We start from the raw sequence: 23,506 nt of genomic DNA, 5'->3' as shown, positions 1-23,506 counted from the left end.
GGTGTACGAGACCTCCATATCTTTCTGGTATAATTCCTCTGTGTATTCTTGCCACCTCTTCTTGATGTCTTCTGCTTCTGTTAGGTCCTTACCACTTTTGTCCTTGATTATGGTAATCTTTGTACGAAATGTTCCTTTCATATCTCCAATTTTCTTGAACAGATCTCTGGTTTTCCCCATTCTATTGTTTTCCTCTATTTCTTTGCATTGCTCATTTAAGAAGACCCTCTTATCTCTCCTTGCTATTTTTTGGAAATCTGCATTCAGTTTCCTGTATCTTTCCCTATCTCCCTTGCATTTTGCTTGCCTCCTCTCCTCCGCTATTCGTAAGGCCTCGTTGGACAGCCATTTTGCCTTCTTGCATTTCCTTTTCCTTGGGATGGTTTTCGTTGCTGCCTCCTGTATAATGTTACGAGCCTCCATCCATAGTTCTTCAGGCACTCTGTCCACCAAATCTAAATCCTTAAACCTGTTCCTCACTTCCACTGTGTATTCATAAGGGATTTGATTCAGATTGTATCTTACTGGCCCAGTAGTTTTTCCTACTTTCTTCAGTTTAAGCTGGAGTTTTGCTATAAGAAGCTGATGATCTGAGTTACAGTCAGCTCCAGGTCTTGTTTTTGCTGACTGTATAGAGCTTCTCCATCTTTGGCTGCAGAGAATATAATCAATCTGATTTCGATGCTGCCCATTTGGTGATATCCATGTGTAGAGTCGTCTCTTGTGTTAACCAGTTAATTGGAGTCTTATCTCAGTCATCCACCTCAATGGACAAGAGCACCTTATTAGAAGGTTATCTTTTATTTTAACTTTACAACGACTTACAGTTAAAATCATCTTTCTGAGTTCACTAATAATGCAGTGATCATATATTCAAAGGGTATAGTTAGTATGTCATAAGCTTGAGTGCTCGTCTATCATCTATCACTAATATATATCCACTCTGCTGGCTTGCTTGTGTAATTGAAGAAACATTCACTTATATTTGCTTTGGATGCAGGAGAAGTCTGTTCTTTGCCCAGATAAATTTATATAGCCTTGCTAGAAACTACTAAAGCATTTGGGGTTTCAGGATTCACAGCTATATTTAAACCTTACATAAGGTAATGCCTCCATTCCTCTAGACCAGGCATCCCCAAACGGCGACCCTCCAGATGTTTTGGCCTACAACTCCCACGATCCTTAGCTAACAGGACCAGTGGTCGGGGAAGATGGGAATTGTAGTCCAAAACATCTGGAGGGCTGAAGGTTGGGGGTGCCTGCTCTACACCATCAGAACCCTGATTCCCATCAGCCCCAGCCAGCATGACTCAGGATGACAGCAGTTCATATCCATATATGTAAAGAACACTCAAAAATTTCACTTTGAAGAAGCACGAACTCAGGGCAAAAAGGAGAAACGTGCTAAGAGGAAGGCACGTTTGGCAGACCCTCACCGTGATCAACTCCTGCCTGGAAACCTATGTCCTCACTGTGGAAGGACATGTGGATCCAGAACTGGGCTCCACAGTCACAGACTCACTGTTAAGACCGTGTTCATGGAAGACAACCTTACTCGGCTACGAGTGATCACCAAAGCAAAAAGATGCAAAGAACAAATAAATGAAGGGTTCAGTAGATATCTTCTACCTCTTGTAAGACTTATCTAAAATCAGGAGGAATCCAGTGGGGAAAGAGTAAAGTGAATTAAACATAGAGTAATAACCTTTGAAGAATATATTTGGAAAACAATGTTATATTCCACCCCCACTCCCCCATTTGAGGGAAACATATTTCATTGCAGAAGATGTTCTCACTGTCTCAGAATACTATTGTTATTCACATACATTCAGTAAATGTTCCCCTATTCATGTAGCCTGATTAGCCACAAGAATCACTGCAGGGTTTATTCAAGGGGGGGGGGTCCTCTCTGCATGAGCTGAATAATTGAAGAAAACATCACCCTTTCTCACTTGAAGCATTTTGCTGCTAAAGCTGTGGTTGTACAAGGGTTACTTCTCTAAAAAGGTAATTCAGGGCTTAGCTCAGCAGGCTATTTAATCAACCTACTTTTCCCTCCTCCATTAAGGATAATGCTTAAGCCTAGGAATTTTAGAAGTGGTTGCAGCTAACATAATTCACGAAATCAATACAGAAGCAAAAACAAGAGCAAACTGGAGAAGATAAGCTGTGCTTCTTGAGCTGATGCGGCTGGTGGTGGTGCCTGCCTTGTTTGCTTGGCATTTCTAAAGAAATGAGAAATGTGCATTAGAAGTCAAGCCCCAGAAATGTTTCCTAGTAATACAGAGGCAGAAATTGATGGGAAGTACAAAAAAGCCAATCCACACACAACTTGTGTTGTTCTGCCCCTTAAAGTTAGTGGTGCCTTTAATTGTTATGCCTTGGGGTGGGGAGGTATCCTAATTTGGCTTGTATACTTATTGTCTTCCTGCACACACACACCACAAAACCCACTCTGCCTTTGACACCTAGAGAATATCTGTATTTCAGGCTTTAAAAAAAGTGGATGTGCCACTATCTGCACATAGAAGGCCTTGGCTACCACAGGAACTGTGGCCCATTCAATCTGTATGGGCTGTTTAAAAAAGGCACCTACATTTAAAAACAAAGTACTGTATATTCCTGCGTATAAGACTACTTTTTAACCCAGGGAAATCTTCTCAAAAGTCAGGGGTCGTCTTATACACCGGGTCTATTTCTTATACGGCAAGTATATCCCAAACTATATTTTAACTGGAAAAGGTAGGGGTCGTCTTATATGCCCAGTCGTCTTATACGCCGGAATATACGTACTTGGCTTGCTCTCTTGTGTATGTAGCTGAGAACACCAGCACTGAAATGAAAGGTTGCCTTTAAGGGGAACTCCTAGACTCTCCAGACCTAAGTCAGCTACTTTCAGGGAGGATAAGGTGATCAATGGCTCCTGGCATGATGACTGTACAGTGGTGCCTCGCTTAACGAATGCCCTGCTTAACGAAATTTCCGCTTAACGAAAGGATTTTTCGAGCGGAGGTTGCCTCGCTAGACAAATTCGTTTTATGACAAATTCGTCTAGCAAATCGCGGTTTCCCATAGGAATGCATTGAAATTCAATTAATGTGTTCCTATGGGCAAAAAAAAATTCAAAAAAAATTCAATGGGAATTCACTAGACGAATTTTTCGTTATAAGAAAAGACCCGTGGAACAAATTAAATTCGTCTAGTGAGGCACCACTGTATCTGATTTGCCAGTCACTGGGAACAACAGAGAGAGAGTGCTTTGATCCCCATCTCCTGCTTGTGGGCTCCCTATGGACATCAGGTTGGCCACTATGGGGGGAAAACAATGGTGGGCTTAGATAGTTCTTTGGTTTGATCCAGCAAAATTCTTGCGTTACCTCAGTCATTTAGGTACGGAAGCTCAGCTGGGAAGCTGTCACATTCTCAGTATCACCCTCAGTATCACCAGCTGTCACGTTCACCAGTTGCCCATTTCCTGGAAAAGGGAGGGATAGAGAGATTAGCACTTCCCAATGCCCTAAGATGTCCTCTTTGTTTCCACATCACCTTTAGGATGCTTCCTACCAGTTTGTGCTAACTCATGTACAGCCAGCAGCACAATTGTTTGTTTTTCATCTTTTTTTTTTTAGTAATACACAAAATTTTTAACATTTGGCCATATCATTTTCCACTGCCTGTAGACAGAAAGGTCATTTGAAATCTGACAAATGAGCACTGACCGATTTGTATCTTTGGTCCATTCAACAACGCAAAGTTGTGTACTTATTGGCAGGTAGGTATATATTAGTTTTGTGATTTCTGAGAGGCACTATCCCTCTGAATGCAAGTTGAATGGAATCACCAATAGGGAGATTGCTGTTGTACTCAGATTCTACTTAGGCATCTGGTTGGCCACTGAGAACAGGGTGCTGGGCTAGATCTGCCATTGGCCTCATCCAGCAGAGTTCTTATTATGTTCTTATAATTTAAGTTTTTTTCTGCATAGGCTGTGACTAATTCCAATTTTTTTTCTGATTTTTGTCATTTGACTAATTCCAAGTTTTGTTTTGTTTCTTGAGAATGTGTTAGATTGGCATAATGATAATGACACAAATGAAGATGTTGGGTTTTCTGAGATTTCTATGCGCTGTAAGGTCATAACGTTTTAAATTATTTTTAATGGCTGGTGTTGCATTTGCTTGTTACATTTGGGAAAAGCTTACTCAGGGGCAGATATCAGGTAGAAATCTGAAGCACAAGGATAGGGGAAGCTTCCTTAACTGTTCACAACAGTCTTCCCACTTTCTTGATGTGGGTGGTGGTAAGAGAATGACGTAAGTTCAGTCATCAAGCAAGACTAAGTAAAAAATAGCAACAAGGCTATTTTTTCACATCAAGTTGCCTCATGTAATATTGACCAAACACCATCCCAATGGTGAAGCCACAAGGAACATAAGGCACACGCGTGCAGAAATCAAAGTGGGTTTATCTTCCAAGTAAGGAAAAACAATGTGAATTTGGCAACAACAAGTATTGGCTCCACAACCAGACGGCCCAAATTCTGCCACCAAAGTATTTTGTGCAAAACTGGGCAAAATTGCTCTAACTGCACTGCCTATGTAATAAGAGCTTCTTAGGGAAGTCTGGCATGGTGGATGTGGAAAGTAGTCAATGTGGTTCACACACAGTTGTATTGTGACTCTTGGGAATCGCAGCACCCCAGCCCACCCTGCCTATATGCCTGACTTCATCTCTTCTATTTAGAAAGAGGAAAGAACACTGCTACAACTGCAACAATGGCTGTTGCCCTGCAAATACTTTGGCTGTGTTTAAGACTCAAATCTAGGTCTCTGGGGGGGGGGGGCTCATTAGCTCAGGCACCCCCAAACTTCGGCCCTCCAGATGTTTTGGCCTACAACTCCCATGATCCCTAGCTAACAGGACCAGTGGTTGGGGAAGATGGGAATTGTAGTCCAAAACATCTGGAGGGCCGAAGTTTGGGGGTGCCTGCATTAGCTCCTAGGACTTGGGCCATTAAAATGTTGCTCCCTAACTCTAGATAATCCAGTTTACTCAAGAATATAAAGGACAACTGCTTGCTTATTAACTCCTTTCCCCCTTGATAGGAAACAGAAGCTCTTTACCAGTGCAGTCCAGTGGCCCACGGACTTTAGAAGTGCCCTCAACCATGGTGCCATTTTTGTAGACACACCAGCAAAAGCCAGTGCTACCATGGCATTGCTTAGGCAGATAGTCGCCATTTCCATCACATTTGGCACAGAATCGTCCCAGGTGGACACCCCGACCACATTCTTCTGTCTGGCACCTGGTTTTCACTTTAAACAAAACAAAAACAGAAACTTCAGTGTGCACAGTTGACCGCCAGCTGCTAGCATTGCCCTGTGATGCAACTGTAAGTAACTACAACTGAATAGCTCCCTTGCCTTGCTTGAGACATATGGCTAAGTTCAGAGGTAAAGCTTTCCCTGCACCATAGCACTTCAGGTGGTAAGATGGCACCAAATGCTTGAATGCTCCCCATTTATAGAAAGGTAGCACAGCTGGGAGCATTCCCCAACTCCATAGAAGCAGCTTTGAAATTGAAAGTCCAGAAGAAACAATCCTTTTTTGTTTGGCTGAATGTATCAACTGCCTCCTAATATGAGAAGAGGCTGTTTCATTGTGGCTGCACCATGGGAAAGAAAGGGGGGGGTGTAAGGAAAGAATTGCTTTTTGTAACAATATGCCCGTTTAATTAGGACAGCTATTTTATTGGGATGGCTCCCATGGAACCCATTTAGCCTAATGAGAGCAAATGCTAATGAGTACTGCTTAATGGAGGCAGTATTAATATAAATTCTGCTAATGGGAATGTGTCCGACCACTGCTGAGTGGCTAATTGGTATGAAAATCTCGGCTGCGGGCTTTTATTTCAGAAACAGCTGAAATCACAGGAGGAGGAAACATTCTTTTTTTTAAGCATTGCATTGGTGCCCAAATTTGGGACAGGAAAGTGGTTGGCCATGTATGTCATTAATAAGGCTCTCCCTCTGTGTGTGTGTGTGTGTGTGTGTGTGTGTGTGTGTGTGTGTGACTGTTAAAATTGTTTCAGTAGGGTTTCCTTTTTTTAAAAAAAATGTATTTGAAGTGGGCCTTAATTCAAACAACAGGTCTTCTTTCATCATGGGTGCATCATTTAGCTTAGATAATTGCAGTTTCAAATGAATTGCTCTTTGCCAATCACTCTTCCCAGGGACAGACCGTGTTTTGCTTCTGCTGTGATGAGCGAAAAGAGGCTTTTTTTAAAACCAGTGGTTCTATAACACAAAGACCTCGTCCACTGAATTGAAAGTCAGCCAAGAGTGCTCCTTTGCAGCCACGTTTCCTTTGAAGAAACAGCAAGTGGCTTTGGGCTCAAGCTGTGCTCCACATCAAGCCTATTTCAGTAGTAAAATGGTCAGTATCACAACATGTCGAAACATGTTTTTCACATCTTCTGCCAAGGAAGACATTCATTTTTTGCTGTTTTCATTATTAGGTCCCTCAGTGTTGAACAGCATCCAAGGCAATGCAGAATTTGTTTAAAATGTAACAAACAACTGTACAGTATGAAGATGTTCCATACCTAGACAACTGATACAGAAGTTGTTGGAAGGCCTCTCTGAAATCCAGAGCTGCAGTGCCACTTTGAGAGCGCCCTACTCTTGGTCCTATGAGTTTTCAATTGAGATAAAGAAGGAAATCCCCACCCCACCCCCCAAAACCAAGGTCTGCACAGCAGGTCTCTACTAGCCCAGAAGATAGTAGACTGGGCAATGCTCCTGCAGATAGACCATCCATATGTAAGCCAGCACCTAAACAAGGCCCAGAAGCTAATGTCACAGATTCATACTGGAAGGGACTTGCAGAGCACATGGCAGCTTACTGGGGACCCGGTGCTGTTCATGCACCCCCTCCTTTGTGGCATCCACGGGATGCCATCTTCATCAAAATGTCATTCCATGATCTCATCCACCCTCTGGACACAGTGACTATGGATCAAATATCAACTGGATGCTGTGCAGAAGTTGCACACGTGAGCAGTGTCAAGTGCACAGTAAACAGCCGTGTGGAAACACTCTTCAAGTGCTTAGATCTGCCGCTGAAAATAAGCGGTCCTGGCCAAGGCAGCACCTGTCAGCAGCCTCTTTCAGCAGCTGTGTTCTGAAATATGTTGTAGGGCTAAACCAGGGATCAGCAAACTTTTTCAGCAGGGGGCCAGTCCACTGTCCCTCAGACCTTGTGGGGGGCTGGACTATATTTTGGGGGGGAAATATGAACGAATTCCTATACCCCACAAATAACCCAGAGATGCATTTTAAATAAAAGGACACATTCTACTCATGTAAAAACATGCTGATTCCCGGACTGTCCGTGGGCCGGATTTAGAAGGTGATTGGGCCGCATCCAGCCCCCAGGCCTTAGTTTGGGGACCCCTAAACCTTTGTGCCTAGCGCAGAAAGGCCAAGAAATAGTGAATGAACTGCAGTGAGAATACTGGGCTTGGGTGGTCTTTGTGCTAAGGGTGAGCAGTTTCCCCCCCTCCCCCCAGCCCAAAGCTTGCCAGGTTAATTGGAGCTACGAGGCTTTCGCCAACTAATTACTAGATTTACACTTGCAATTGAACTCCAGCTGGGAGAGCATTGCCTGTGAGTGGCTCTCACCCCCTGGCTTGCTTGAGGCTAGTGGGGCTGTGCATTGGGCTGGATCCAACCAACTGCAGAGTTCTCAGGTTAATGCAAATTCGCTGCTTCCCTCCCATCATTTCAGCCCCCTGTGCCCCTGAAAAGTTGGATGGGGAACTGCGGGTGAAGAGAGAAGTCTGCAGAAATTGCAGGTGCCCCCTTGCATGAGAGGAAGTGCCTTCCACTCAAATCCAAACCAGTGCAAGGGACATGGGGCCGCCGGCACTAAGAGCAACACTGTGTTGAGTTCTCCTCCACAAGCACACCTGTAACAGTTTCTAGCCACTTTGTGTCGTGATGTCTTCATGCTGTGCATTACTTCTGAGTTGGGGCTGTGTGGAAACACGTGATAATAGATCACTGGTTAAGTGATGCTATGCGTTCAGGCCCAGCGCAAGCAATTGCCCAGGACAGGCACTGGCCAAGGACCCCAGAGGCCCAGAAGGACCCCACAGGCCCAATCCTGTTGTGCTGCCTTGCCACCTTCTTCACTGGGCCTCTGGAAAGCCGTTTTAATGGTGGATGGGTAGTTGTGCTGTTTTTGAAGGGGAGCCAATCTCCGCTCCTATCCATGATGACTATCTACCATTTTAATTTACCCACAATATAAGGCCCCAGACCATACTGGTGGAGTTGTCATTACCATGAAAGAAAAAGAAAAAGCACAGCTGCATTGGAAGGGTGTTTTGAGGGGGGGGCATGGGTGGAACCATGTTGCGGCCTCCATAAATTCTGGTGCCAGTCCTGTCCATGTTCCAAAATAAAGAGGAAGAACTCCACACAGGGCTATCATTTTCAACAGCAGCTCAACATCCTGTATAATATCTCCTTCCACCCCCAAGTCGTCAGCATACATCAACTCCCTCTCCATAGTCTTCTGGCATGCAGCAGAGCCCTTTCAGTCCCTCCTACAGAAATGTACTGTTTCTTGGGATGTACATTGGGATTTTGTTTCACATGATTTCCTGCATCTCTTTAGGATCTGAAGCTGCAGCAAAATGGAATGTTTTCTGTTATGTTGTGATTTGAGCCCTTCAGATAATTTGCATCCACCACCCTTAGAATTCCTTTCAGGGCTACAGTCCTTGTGTACCTTGTGCAGCTGGAATCTCATTCTTGGCCATTTGGAAGAGCAGCCACTTGTGCATCCAGGTTTCAAAAGACTGCAAGAGATAAAATGCAGTTAATAAAAGGCATCCCTATCCACAAATAAATAAATGTAAGTTAACAACTGTCTAATTGCCAAATGACAAGAAGTCCACCATATGTTTCACTGCTGGGTGAATGCCACTGTACTACACTGCAGGAAAGGGCTTTGATATAGTTCAGCCAATTTTAACTACATTAATGAACGTGGGGCTTTGTCCCATACCATACCATACCATACCATACCATACCATACCATACCATACCATACCATACCATACCATACCATACCATACCATACCATAATACCATAATTAACAGAGGTCCAGCGCTGTGGTCCCTTCATGGAAGAACTCTCTGCTGCCATTTTCCAAACATAATTCCTAGAATCTCAGGCATTTAGCAAGTTTAACTGAGGCCTATTTAAATCCCACACATGAGCAACTCAAAACACTAGATAGCAGTCAAGAGTAAACTAGGAAGCATTGCAAGTGACAATGGATACTTGTATTGTACTCCCTTCCTGAGCACAAGAGGGGAAGGACTAGGATCCCTTCCAAAGTCTTAGACTCCAACAGGAATAAGTCCCAAGGCAAATAAAATTAACAGGATAGAGAGCTTCTAGAGCAGGCACCCCCAAACTTCAGCCCTCCAGATGTTTTGGACTACAATTCGCATCATCCCTGACTACTGGTCCTCTTAGCTAGGGATCATGGGAGTTGTAGGCCAAAACATCTGGAGGGCTGCAGTTTGGGGATGCCTGTTCTAGAGCATGAGACTCTTAATCTCAGGGCCATGGGTTCGAGCCTCACATTGGGTGAAATATTCCTGTATTGCAGGGGGTTGGACTAGACAATCTTCATGGTCCCTTCCAACTCTATGATCTGTTAAATGAGATATTGCCTATCCATTGTGACACCATGTTCTCTTCAGGACCGCAGGGCGGGGCAGGGGGGGGGGGATAGGATTCTGTGAAAGATGGCAGCACTTACCTTCCAGTCCTCGAAATCCATGCGGTTCCTCAGCGTATTCATATTTTCCATGAAGCTGTTTTTCAGTTCAGGAAATTTAATGAGAGGGTTTGCTCGCTGCAGGGAGGAACATGTTAACAAATGTTATGTGAGAAAAGTAAGTTCTGCTGGAGGCCAAGAAAGAGATCACATAGCATAGCAAGACTATGCTCAAAGGATTGGGTCTGGATTGGCAGGACGTGAAACACCAACTCCATATCATGAATTCAACCAGACACAGTGACGGTGAGGCCCAACCAGAGAGCATGGGCAGCAGACCCATTTGTAGGAGTTGAGTCACCAGCACAATCTTCTAAGGCAGGCAAAAGGTACAGGTGGGAGAGACTGGTGATCTATCTCTGCCCCCTCCCCCCTTTCATCCTAAAGCTGCCTCCCTCCACTGCTCCTCCCTGCCTTGGGGAGCTCAAAGTTTGGATTCAACTCCTTTTATGAGGAAAACAGCCACAGCAGAATGATTTTGAATGGAAGATACAAATGGAGAGGAGGGCTCCTCTCCTGTCCTTGGGTCCTTTCAAGCCACAAGCCAACTGATTAGCTTCTTCGCTGGCATAGCTTTTGCATATTCTGGTGGCTGTTTTGGAATGGTTAAATTTGTTTTTAACTTATGTCAATAATTGAGTTGGTTTTAATTATTTTTGGGTTATAGTGTTTTGCTGCCAATTTCCTAAATGCCTTGGGTTTCTTTGGGACATTGGGCAGGGTATGGGTTTGGGGAGGAAAATACAAAAAAAAAACCACAAGCAAGCAAGTGCATCCAGTGAGAAGCTGAGATGGAAATAAAAGCCTTTGCTTTTCCTAAAATTTAATGACAATTATTCACAGCGTGCACCACAAACTCCCACTGTCTGAATGTTTATCTAAACTCCCTATTATATAATCCATCTTTGTCCGCATAGCCCCATATTACGAGTACACCATTTTATCTAAGTTTCTCGTTTAACAGATGCTTGCCATGCCACCCTCCAAGGTCATTTGGTGTCATGAATTGGCAGGATGATGGGGATTCTGAGGAGGGGTGTAGCTGGGACTGGGACACACCCGGGCAAGCAGGGGGTGAGGAAGGAAGTACCGGTACTCACAGAGTGATGGAGGGTGGCAAGGAGTTGCAGGACCCATCACCGACCAGAACCAGAGGGGCCCCTGTCTCCATGAACATGGTGGGCTCTGAGGCATAGGGGGCAGCAGGAAGGGGGCTCTAGGAGGCTGGTGCAGGCAAAGGCCCACAGCCCAGCTAACTAGCTGGCCAGGTGGGGCTTGCTAGCTCTGGGAGGGAGGAGGGGTGTGATTCCTCAGCTGGAGTGGGCTTGGAACAGGTGAGGGTCACCTGCCTCATCAAGCCCAGGTGCTGCAATCAGAAGCAGAGCTGAGGTGTTTTGTCTGCTCAACTGCCCATTTCCATTGACTTGGATGCTCCTGGACCTCTGCGGGACTGTGCTTTGGGTTTGGCTCTGGACTGTATCCTGACTGCTGGACTTGGCTACTTGGGTTGACCCTGGACTGCGTTTCCTGATCTTTGGACTTTTTGGACTTCGTATGGATTGACCCTCAGGCTTTGAACTTGGCATGCTGACTTGCTGCCAGGTAGGCCAGGGGTTCAGGACACTTGGGAGATTTAATTGGTGCAGTAGTGCCTTCTTTGGGTGCAGGAAAGTTTCCAAAGTGTATATGTAGTTCAGAACCTGTGCGTTATCCACAGTTAATGTTATGACACTTAGGCTACAGTCCTTGGATCTGAAGAGGTATAGGCTCATGGGAAATAAAGGCACAGGTTGCTGCAATTGTGCCTTGTTGCTTTTCATGCTGAAGAAATAACCAACTATTCAATCTAGCAGTACTAACTGGTGCACTAAAAGCAATGAAACACACATGCTTGTCCACCCTTCCTTCATTTTAATCCCTGCATAAACACCATATCCCCAGTCCTTCTTGAGAACACAAACACACCTGTCAGATACTGTAGTTGGAAAACAAAGGATAGGTTAGTGTTTTTTATGAACATAAAAATGTCTCGTTCTGTGCTGTGTGTTGCAGCCAATAAAGTTGTGCCTGTGCATCCTCTACCTCTCTCTCCAAATCTGCCCCAGAGGGTTGGGTGGCCCACAGGAAGAGGAGTGCTAGAGGGTGTTCCATTGAGCAAGTGGAAGGATGACTTTGTGGGATTCAGCCCTAGGCCTCCAGCAGTTGAGTCTGTAGCTGCAAACTTGAGCACTCTCCATCTAAGATAGGCATCCCCAAACTGCGGCCCTCCAGATGTTTTGGCCTATGATCCCTAGCTAACAGGACCAGTGGTCAGGGAAGATGGAAACTGTAGTCCAAAACATCTGGAGGGCCGAAGTTTGGGGATGCCTGATCTAAGACAAGCAAAACTTGCACAGGCAAAGACACGAGGCTCTTACCATGAGCAGACGTTTGATCTGGTCTTCAGTGCTATTGGTCAGCTTCATTTTATCCTCTGGAGACTGTAGAAGAGACAACAGCAAAGAAGTTAAAATATCATAATAGATCTAGGGTACCAGAGTCTGTTAGTGAATGGTAGAAATTAATAAACGGTAGTATTTAGATAATATGAAGGGAAATACAAGCTGCAGAACTGTGCCAGACATGGGTTAGCTTATGCAAACCAGTCTGCTGGGGCTAGCTAAGTGCAGAGTCATAGTTTAATTTTAGGACAATTGGAAATGCACAAAGCCATCACCACCCCACCCCATGCCCCAGGAGTGGACAAAGGCAGGAGATTTGGGAGGTTACCAAGGTGATTGGGGCATGATATCACAGGAAAAATGGTCCTTTTGAAATCTAAAGGTGTTTTGGGAACAAGGAAAAAGTAGGAATGGATGTCATTTGATGGAAGAGGCTGTACCGAGAGACCAGGAACCATGACTGCATGGGCGTAGCCAAGATTTATGTTACGGGGGCAGGCTTTATGTTTGGGGGGGGGGGCAGAACTGAGCTACCAGTATCTGTGACATGATTGGTCAGTTAAGTATTTTTATTTACTTACTTGATTGGGATGGCAGCTGCCCCACCCCACCCCCTTGGCTAAGCCCATGCATGACTGACTGCTGCTTTGAACCCTGAAGCTATGAGAGGGGCAATGAGAAACACTCTTGGGGTGTCCTGTTCATTGAAGACTCCAGGTGCAAATATGTGTACGATTAACCTTATTTCTTAAAGACACTAGCTTCCACTGTGCCACGATTTTCCCAACGGAAACACAGGCCTTGGTGAGCGCCTGGAACCCCCCTGGGATCTTGCTACTGCTTGGCATAGATTGGGGGTGGCATGCAACCTTTGTCACACTATCAAGCTGCTCCTTGCCCAATCCTACAGAACAGACTACACAAAGGGCTTTCCCCTGTCCTTCACACGCTACAATGGACTTACTTACACCCAGGTCTCTTTGCACTCAACGTGAAAATTTAGTTGCGACTTTTTTGTGATTCAGATCTCATTTAAGTATCGTTGACTTAAATGGAAACTCCATGGAATGAACTTCAATCGGCATCCAAACCATTAGTAGGAACCTCCTCCCAAGGGTTCTGAGGTGTCCCTAAACCAGCTTTGGCACCATTCCCTGGTTGCCGCCACCTCTAGAGAACGTTGACAAGGAAGGCTATTTCCCTGGCAAACCATTCCTGCATACTGCAAATTGACCAAATAAGAACTGAGAACAGAGCTGGCCTAATAGGCTATCAGCTTCACTCATGTCACATTGACTCATGTCAAGTTGAGCCAACTCACTCTCCCTGCTCTGAAGCTGCTGTTTCAAATGGAATCTCTCTGCACAGCTTAATTTGAGGCAGGACCTGTCAGTCTCAAGAGCCTAACGCTTATTTCCAACACTGGTGTAAGGTCTAGGAGCTGGGTGCATTGCATACTAGCCAGGAGGGCTTGTTTTTGTATTGGCAGACTGGCTGGAAAGGAAGGGCCCCAGAAGACAGAGCGAATGTCTTCCCCCTCATCCATAGCTGTCCCTTGCAAACTTGGAGCCATACCGGGCGAGTTGTATGGATGAAGAGGAGAGGTTCCGAGGCAGTAGGCAACCCTAACACCTCCCCGCCCTGTGCTAGTTAAACAATTGTCATCTTTACCTCTTCATCTGGGTCCCTCAGGACCATAGGCATAATGTTGGCCACTGACATCCTCTTCTGGTTAACTGCCTTAGCAGCTGCAGGAGAAAAGAGTAGTGTAATTAAACATGTAGGGAGATTTTTTTAAAAAATTTTTTTAAAGTGGTTTCCCCCAAGGATATTCCTCTTATACAGATGAGTCAAACATACAAAATTACAAATTATATTGCACAGAGAGTTCATGGTTTCAATTAAGGTGTCTGAGCTGGACTCAAAAGTGGAAACTTGGACTTGTTTTTCCCCCCAGTAGCAGACACCCCCCCATCTCATATTAGAAACAGCTTTCCAAACTCTACCCCTGGGAGGGAAATCCCTCGAAACTGTCCAAAAGCTCAGATAGCTTTTTAAAAAAAGGATTATTCAAACTAATGGAGGACACCACGCTGCCAGTGAGCTATAGCCCTCCGCATATCCAAATATATTATGAAGAGCTCTTGCACAACTGACAACACTAACCTACTCATCCATGCTAACTACAGGGTGTAAAACCTTGCCCAAGTTGTACAGTGTTGGACTTCAGGGGCAGAATGCTTCTTTTCATGTTTTTATTAATTGTAAATTGATATAAACTGTTAATGTACAATATATAACAGTCATGAAAGCAACTCAAGAGCAGAATATAAACCGAAGCTATAAAACTCACAAATAAAAATGACTAAACCTGATCAGAACAGGGTGACTGCTCCCCAGATTAAAATGTCAACATTCTGAATATGTAGATCCACTAGGTCTTCCTTTCTTTGGGAGGAGGGGTGGGATATAAATTTAAGAAATAAAGTAAACTATCATCTAGTCTGTCTATCCAAGCAAGCAAGCAGAGAAGAGATGGCTATCAGGATTCAAGTGCATAAACAGCTGACAGACCCAGGCTCAGTCCCTTCAGCTCTGATTTGCAGAATTAACACACAAAATTGAGAAATGTTTTAAGAATTCAGTAGGCTTGCAAATATATCATGGTTAAACTTAAAGGTGTTTAGACAGTGTAGGAGTGGGGGAGAGGGTAGGAAGAGGAAGGAAGAAGCTACTAACCATGAGGGAGACTGTTGGCCAGCGACTCCAGTTTCAGCTCAGTGGTGGTCTTGGTTATTTTGGAGATCTGGGTGTTGTGCTGATACACAAAGTAGCCAGTCACTGCCTGACCCGCGATAAGCAAGGCTATTAGGATGGAAAAGGCAGCATAGACAGGTTTACGACTGGAAGAACCCCTGCAAGATAGAAAAGAGGCATGTCAGTTTGTCCAATCAGTGGTCCAGATGTCCAGGTTGAGAGCTTATTTTCTTAGAGCAGGTTTGGCTTCACCTGCATGCAAATTACCAAGGCACGGCATATCTCTGGCTTGTAACACAAACAGAATGCTTTGACTTGGTTAACTAAGGGCTAAATTAGGTGAGATGGGTTTATTAAAAGTTTTTTTAAAAAAAGCAACCATAGAAAAGGAGGGAAAGTGGAGTTGGGTCACGGTAATAAGAGCTACACACACACACACAAAATTTTCCTGATCAAAAGTATCCACTTCCAAAGTAATGAGTTGCAGCACCACTGGAGGGCACCACACTGGCTTTGCTGTCAGTTAAGCCTCTGAGGAGTCACATGGTTTCCCACAACACAGTCTGGAAATCAGTTATCCAGTTAACTTTTTAAATAGAAGAGATATACACAATTTAAGATTAATTCCCGAGTGCAAGATCAACATCTGCTAATCAGGATTCTCCCCCTGATACCATGAGGACCGCAATTCCCTTTTACAGTTCCTTTCCTCCATGCTATTCATACAGTATTTAACAGCCCTTCACCCTGATGGAAAACACCGTGAGGGAAATTCCCAAGCTGTAGCCAGTCATTATCTGTTCTGCTTGTCACCTCACTTGTTGCTAGGCAGACAGCACGTGAAAAGGAAGAAATGTTTGTGGATCTAATGCCATAGGCCAGGGGGCATCCCCAAACTGCGGCCCTCCAGACGTTTTGGCCTACAACTCCCATGATCCCTAGCTAACAGGACCAGTGGTCAGGGAAGATGGGAATTGTAGTCCAAAACATCTGGAGGGCCGAAGTTTGGGGATTCCTGCCATAGGCTTTAATGCAGTAAATGCTGTATGATTGCAATAATTATACAGGTATCTATCTATCTTATCTATCTATCATCTATCTATCTATCTATCTATCATCTATCTCTATATAAATAAAAATGTAAGTGTGCAAAAATCTCCAAAAGTGCTTGACTGATTGCATTGAAATTTGAACACAAAGTTGCATGCGCATACGGGAGTGTTTGCATATACTTAGATTGCACAGGTGTCACACCTCTGGCAGGTAAAACCCTGTTTTTCACAAACAGAGCGCCATCTCCTGGGAGTCAAAGTAACACATGCTATACTAAATGCATCACCAAGCAGAGACTGCTGGGAGCGATTCCCCAGCGGCTCCTCCGAGGGCAGGGGCTGGATCCTGACATCAGCAGGAAGAGGCTGCTGGGAATGACTGCTCAGCGACTCCTTCTCCGAGGGCGGCGGCCGGATCATGCCCCTTCCCCCGGCGGACCCTGCCAGGAGTATGCGGTACCGCCGGGAACATGCGGTATGCGAGGGTGGGAGAGGGAGAGGTTGGGGTGCCAGGTCCATGGGAGTGGCTGCCCAGCAACTCCTGCTCCGAGAGCAGCGGCCAGATCCTGCCCCTTCGCCCGGCAGCCCCCACCGGGAACATGCGTACCGTCGAGACCATGCGGTATGCGAGGGGAGGAGAGGGAGAGGTCGGAGTACCGGGTACATAGGAATGCCTGCCCGGCGACTCCTACTCTGACGAAGATGTCCGGAATCTTTTTTTGGGGGGACTATGAAACAGGGGGGCCTTCTCTACATTCAATACAACCCTGCTGTCTGTGTCTTACCTGCCAACGAAACTCACATCCAATCTTAGACTCAGCCACAGCAACGCGTGGCCGGGTACAGCTAGTATATAATAGAATCATAGAATTGTTGAGTTGGAAGATACCCCAACGGGTCATCTAGTACAACCCCCTGCAGGAATTCTCTCTCTCTCCCCTCTACTCTTGCAGCCTGTACAGTAGATTGCATCAGAATATAAATGTTTTCACTTGTATCACATAATCAGTGCCTTTTTTCTGGGGGGACGCAGGGGTATACAATAAACATTTTGTGAATCTTTGTACTTTTTATCTATTTACTGTATTTATTTTTCCTGATTTGAACTATAAAATGGTTATTTTCTTGAGTCAAAATGAGAGTACCCCTAAACATTTTTAAAGAATAAAAGCACTGCACATAATTATGATTAGCCATCACAACAGTGGGGCTCAGGCAACCTCCCCGCACCCACATTCAAATAATACTTGGACTAGCCCTTGGATACATGGATATGCCAAGTGGCCACAGATCTCCTTGTGTGTGTATATGAAGGGATTCTGCATGCATACCAGTACAGACATGTAGATCTCTTGTGCATTTGCAGTGGAGCAGTGGTTCCCCTGAGCCAATCCAGCTCACCCCTTACAGGGAGGAGCTCAATGCAAGTAAGTCGGGAGCAAACACTGAAGCTGCTTTGAGCCTCATTGATTTTTAATTTTTTTAAAGTATGATTTTACTAATGGGGTAAGTAGCCGTTTGGGTGGGGTGGGGTAAGTTCATTGGGGAAATAGTGAAAGGGGAAAGGGATAATTCTTTTCCATATGCTGTGGTTCCATATTGGATGTCTCTCTTGATGTCCCCTTTCCCCTCCCCACAGCTACATTTTAAAGAGATGGAGATACATTTAGGCATGTCTGTTGTAATGTGAAGTTTGACCTTCAGTTACATCAATAATTCTCCGTGTATTTATTAGGGCTGTCACCAGATTAAAGATACCTTGACAGTTGATCAATCATAGGCGTTTTATTCAGTCGAGTAAATTCGCATTAATCTGCACATGAATAAAGCAACTTTAACACACAAAAAGTGTTCTCCCTTTCAAATGATGCATGCATGTGTTATGCGCGGCAGACACCACCTGAGAAATACTTATTTCTGTGATTAAAAGGAGAATGATGCCCTTTTTAAAAAAAAGAAAAAGAAAATTGTTTATTTGCTTTAAAATAAAACACAAATGCAGATAATGCCAACTGAATTCTCATATACCGTAACCATAAACACACAGTTAAATATAAATCAATCATTTGTAATATTTCAGATAAATAACTAACATTTTAAAAATATGTTTTAGTGCCAAGAATCAACAAATGTTTAGTAGTTCTAAATACATTTGTTATGCTTTTTTTCTACCTTCTTTTATATAACAAGCAACCTTTGCAATAATGGCATATTAATCTCTTCTAAACTACTGCCTGTCACACACATTGTTTTGTAAGTACTTTTATTAAAAACAATTAACTTTTAGAAAGAGCACTCAATCACTCACAGCAGCTTATTATTCTATCAGAAGAATTATAATTCTACTAAACATTGAAGTCCTACTATTATATCTCCTGTCATGTACATTCAAGACTTAAAAACCCTAGCTAAATTCATCCGCTTTAAATGTTCTGGATCTGATTCAGAGAGGAATGTAGTGCTTGTTGCTTTTAAAAAAAAAATCTCCAGTACAATTTAGCTTCATATAAATCATCCTGTAGGACAAAAAGGTTGCTATAATGTTTAAGTATGGATATTAACTTTCTGAACACCCTTCTCCCTAGTAACAAGTGACATCATTATATCTCTATTATTTGATTGGCTTTGGCTGTTCAGTAATTCCCCAAAATGGTCACTGTTGTTTTTTAAAAAAAGAAAAGACAAGAAACCTGAGAACATGACATGCAATTCTTAGCGTGCCTCCATTTTGTAAGTGTGGTGCAGGGGTTAGAGAGGTTGGCTTGCATGTGAAAACCCAGGTTCAAATCAAGCTTAAAGGTAAAAGGACCCCTGACCATTAGGTCCAGTTGTGACCGACTCTGGGTTATTGGCCGAGGGAGCCGGCGTACAGCTTCTGGGTCATGTGGCCAGCATGACTAAGCCACTTCTGGCGAACCAGAGCAGCACACGGAAACGCCGTTTACCTTCCAGCCGCAGTGGTACCTATTTATCTACTTGCACTTTGATGTGCTTTCAAACTGCTAGGTTGGCAGGAGCTGGGACCGAGCAATGGGAGCTCACCCCGTCACAGGGATTCGAACCGCCGACCTTCTGATTGGCAAGCCCTAGGCTCTGTGGTTTAACCCACAGCGCCACCCGTGTCCCTAAATCAAGCTTACTAGGTGCTTTTTTTTCAGCTCTTTAACCCAGACAACTTTATGGGGCTGTTATACTGGTAAATATTGTATTTCAGAGTTTCTTGAGGGAACAAGTAACTCAGTGACTGCATGTGTAGCGAAAGGGAAAGCAGTTGCATTCCATTTCTTCCTCCCTCAAAAGCAAAGTAGCTTTTCGGGGCAGGGGGAAAAGGGTGAGGGGGGGGGATAAGGAACAGATCCCCACACCAAAAAAATACTTAGTGGTGGCTAAGAAAACCAGGATTTTGTTTTTTTGTTTTAATGGAAGAGATGTTTGGATTGGCTGTTTAATATTAGCAATGGGACTGAATATTATGCTAAACAGAAATTCTTAATCCTATTTGAAGAATACATGGGGCTTACAAAAATCTAAATTGAATCATGAAAGTGCAGGGGGGCTGTTTTATATTAATACTCTCAATAATCAATATTATTTTAAAAACAGTTCCCAATTACTGTCTATTCCTGAGTATAAGACTACTTTTTAACCCAGGAAAATCTTCTCAAAAGTCGGGGGTCGTCTTATACGCCGGGTCGTATTTCTTATACGGCGAGGGTATTTACAGCACCTGCTTAATCTACGAGAAGGTACAATGTGATGCAGCAACAAACAAACAAACAAACAAACAAACAAACCCTAAAGGCTGCATCAACAGAAGTGAAGAGTCATCTTCAAGGAAAGTCATAGTCCAGCTCTATTCTGCCTTGGTCAGACCACACCAGGAATACTGTGTCCAGTTCTGTGTGCCACAACTTAAGATGGATATCGCATAGTGCTATATTTCTAGAAAAAGAGGTGGCGGGACTCACCATGAACGCCTCCCTTGTACTCTTACAATGGCAATGATGCCCACCTGAGAGGTGCCAGAATTGAGTTCTGGCTGGAAAAAAGCCCTGGATATCGACAAGCTGGAATATGAGGAGGGTGACCAAGATAATAAAGGGTCTGGAAACCAAGCCTTATGAGGAACGGTTGAGGGGGTTGAGTATGTTTAGCCTGGTAAAAAAGGGGCGATTGAGAGGAGATAACCTCCTTCAAATATCTAAAGGGCTGTCATATGGAAGATGGAGCAAGCTTCTTTTCTCCTGCTCTGGAGGCTAGGACCCAAACCAATGGCTTCAAGTTACAAGAAAGAAGATTTTGACTAAACAACAGGAATAACTTTCTAGCAGTAAGAGCTAATTGATAGTGGAATGGGCTCCCTTGGGACATGGGGGGGCGGGCTTTGTGTTGGGGGGCGGAGAACCACAGTTACTGAAGTATTTTGTATTGATTTACTTGATTTAGGGGGGCAGCTGCCCCTCCCTGCCCCCTCTTGGCTACTCATGAGGCTGTGGACACACATTCCTTGGAGATTTTTAAGCAGCAGTTGGATGGCCATCTATCAGGTATTATTTAGTTGAGATTCCTGCATTCCAGGGGGTGGTACCTCTGTTTACCTTTCAACTGTACAATTCTATGACTCTGTGATTCTATAATTCTATGAAACACTGAAGTTCTAATAGTTATACTCTGTCATGTGAATTCAAGTCTAGACAGCCCAAGCGGAGGTTATTCACTTTAAATGTAAGCAGAATATAATGCTTGTTGCTTTAAAAATAAAAATCCATCTCCAGTATAGTTTAGCTCCATATACCAGTAACTCAACATGCGGGACATAAAGTCTGCTATAATGTTCAAGTTTGGATATTCATTTTCTGAACACCTTTCTCCCTAGCAACAAGTGACACCACCATGTCTCTATTATCTGATTGGCTTTCGCTTTTTTGTTTGGCAGGAACTGCCTATTGCCAGCGTCGCAGCAGTGTAATTCCCCGAAATGGTCACTGTTGTTAAGAAATCATTATTTGCCGTGTATTAATAAAAAGACAAGAAACCTGAAAGCATGATATACAAAATGGAGGCACACTAAGAAAAGTAAGTGTGGTGCAAGGGCTAGAGAGGTTGGTTTGCATGTGGAAACCCAGGCTCAAATCCTTACTAAACAATCAAGCTCACACACTGATATTTTTTACTTTCCATTTCCTCCTCCCTCAAAAGTAAAATAGCCTTTCCAGCAGAATAAAAAGGTAAGAAAGAAAGAAAGAACACATCCCCTCCCCTCAAATGCTGGTAAATACAAAAGTTCCAAAGAATTATTATAAAACATAGGGCTGAGACTATATAAAACATACCAATCGCCCCTTATTTGCAGAGGTGCAGGCAAGAATAAAAGTTAAAAAGCATCAATTGCACCAAACTTTTCATTTCAGTTATGAAAAACAGCCCAAGTATGAGACAAAACCAACTGTGACAGAACTAACTGTACCAAAGGTCTGGAATTCAGCATGAGGAGAAATATAAAGTAGCTTTGTTCGAAGCGCACTGGTTTGCAAACAAGCAGGAGTCATTTCTGCAATGTAATCCTATTCCCAAGTCTCACTGTGTACAAAGAGGCTTACTCACCCAGGTAAATGCATACAGGTTTGCAGCTTCAATTAATTCCACCACCACCCAATTTAGGCTACCAAATATTTTGCTGTTTTAGCCTTTTAATTTGAGAGGGATTGAAAGCTGAGTGCCGTACCTTACCACAGCTTTGTGCCCACCTAGTTGGGACCTGTTGGCAGCTACATAGAAAGTACACGCAGTTACACTATCTCTTTGCCTGATCCAACATCATCAGCAACACCAGGTGCCTCCCTACCACCATCAAAAGGGGGAGGGAGAGAAAAAAAAAGGGGGGGGAATGCAAAATGTCCAAGACCAGTCTAGTTATTTTGGTACCTGAGACAGAAAATCCTGCAAACACCTTCCCACCTCCCCTGTGATAAAAATATAATACATGTTAAATACCTTTCAATATGATTGCCCTTTCATGATATCTAAAACCAACTAATTGAGGCAGCTGCCGCATTTTGCCTAATGGTAGGGCTGGCACTGCCAGGCTGCCTTTCTAGGGGGCAGACAGTTTAGAGTGGGAAACCTTGATGCTTATTTACCCCATACAAATTATTAAAAGTGCAAGGTAGTGGGGGGAAAGTACACACATGCAGTCATATGTACCTTTCTGGCACTGGAGCAGAACCAGTGTATGTATTGGGGAGAAGGTTGTTCCTGTCATCTTCCATGGTGCTGTCTCTTTTGATGTTCTTGGTGGCTTCAAATTAAGATGTTCTGCCTGGGACCTGCAAGGGCTCTATAAAGGCTGTTGCACTCCTCAGAAGCTTCTAGAAGCACAGAAATGGGAAGTGAAAGTTGCAGGACCTAAAGAATTGGAAAAACCCTTCAAGTCCTTCCTCCACCCCCACCAGTATCAACACACAGGTCGTAAGCAAATTATGCCAGCTTTAACTTTTTTAAAAAAATCTCATTGGCTACTCAAATGACATCACCGGTTGTCAGGCAGAGTTCTGCAGCTTTTCGTGCTACCTCATAGACTGTGCGTTTGAGAACACTGTAATGTAGCTCATGAGTCTCTCACGGCACGGTTTATTCAAATAAAGTAACTTTTTGTTCTTTGGAGAGAGATTTTACTTCAGATTGGGCTCTGGAGGGGAAATGTGGAAAGTGCATGTGGTGAATCTTTAACATACTGTTGCATATTTATGAGGCAATACGCCACAATATAGCAAGTTGTGATGAACAATACTGTTTTTATGTGGGGGTGTAAAACCAGATTAAAAACTTCCCTGAAACAGTGAGATGCAAGGAGTGAAGATCATATAGTACCAACCTTTTATTAACTCATTTGCAACCAAACAAGAACAAAAACCACCACCTAAATTTAAAACGCCACAGCCTAGAACTCCCAGTTCCAACATTCAATAGCAGGGCCTGTGTCATCACCCCATGAGAAACAGAGAACAAATGAAAGTCCCCATTTTTTCTTCTCTCATAGGTGGAAAGAATGAGCAGGCTTCAGAAATCTACCAGCTAGTCCCAATGTAAATGTCAAGTTTAGACTAAAGAAAAAAGACTGCAGAGATTGGGTATTTGTGTGTTAACCGTCTGAAAGCAATCCTGTGTATAGGGAAGTTTTTTTTTTAAAAAGTTTAATGTTTTATTACCTTTTTATGTATGTTGCAAGCTGCCTAGAGTGGCTGGGGCAACCCAGTAAGATATGTGGGGTATAAATAGTAAAATTATCATTATGGAATGGGACGTCCCTGTTTTCATCAGAGAAATGTTGGAGGGTATGGGAGTAAGTGTCATGAACTGGTAGGAGCTCAGGGGGGAGGAAGAGGAGGAAGAAGATC

The 23,506-nt window shown here is 43.8% G+C and overlaps 1 protein-coding gene across 1 annotated transcript; it reads right to left on the bottom strand.

The window, feature by feature from the left end:
• Window positions 1–1,698: 1,698 nt before the first annotated feature.
• CD74 (CD74 molecule) lies at window positions 1,699–22,544 on the bottom strand. Its single transcript, XM_035105666.2, has 9 exons — window positions 22,314–22,544; window positions 15,040–15,215; window positions 13,972–14,048; window positions 12,277–12,339; window positions 9,842–9,937; window positions 8,797–8,866; window positions 5,124–5,315; window positions 3,378–3,475; window positions 1,699–2,225 (listed from the first exon to the last, which is right to left on the bottom strand). The coding sequence occupies exons 1-8, from the start codon at window positions 22,376–22,378 to the stop codon at window positions 3,387–3,389; spliced, it is 828 nt and encodes a 275-aa protein (XP_034961557.1). The 5' UTR covers window positions 22,379–22,544; the 3' UTR covers window positions 1,699–2,225; window positions 3,378–3,386.
• Between the last annotated feature and the right edge of the window lie 962 nt (window positions 22,545–23,506).

Source organism: Zootoca vivipara, chromosome 2, assembly GCF_963506605.1.
Source record: "Zootoca vivipara chromosome 2, rZooViv1.1, whole genome shotgun sequence".
Classification (NCBI taxonomy): domain Eukaryota; kingdom Metazoa; phylum Chordata; class Lepidosauria; order Squamata; family Lacertidae; genus Zootoca; species Zootoca vivipara.
The sequence above is the reverse complement of the archived record's forward strand: the minus strand, read 5'-3'. Positions and strand labels throughout refer to the sequence as shown.

What these genes read in the sequence shown, in the direction of transcription:
- CD74 (XM_035105666.2), bottom strand. Translation starts at nt 22,378, where the DNA reads ATGGAAGATGACAGGAACAACCTTCTCCCCAATACATACACTGGTTCT. An exon ending in TCTGCTCCAGTGCCAGAAAG is followed by an intron (nt 15,216 to 22,313) that starts GTACATATGACT and finishes TCTATCTTGCAG; the next exon opens with GGGTTCTTCCAGTCGTAAAC. An exon ending in TGAGATTCCAGCTGCACAAG is followed by an intron (nt 5,316 to 8,796) that starts GTACACAAGGAC and finishes TTTTGTTTAAAG; the next exon opens with TGAAAACCAGGTGCCAGACA.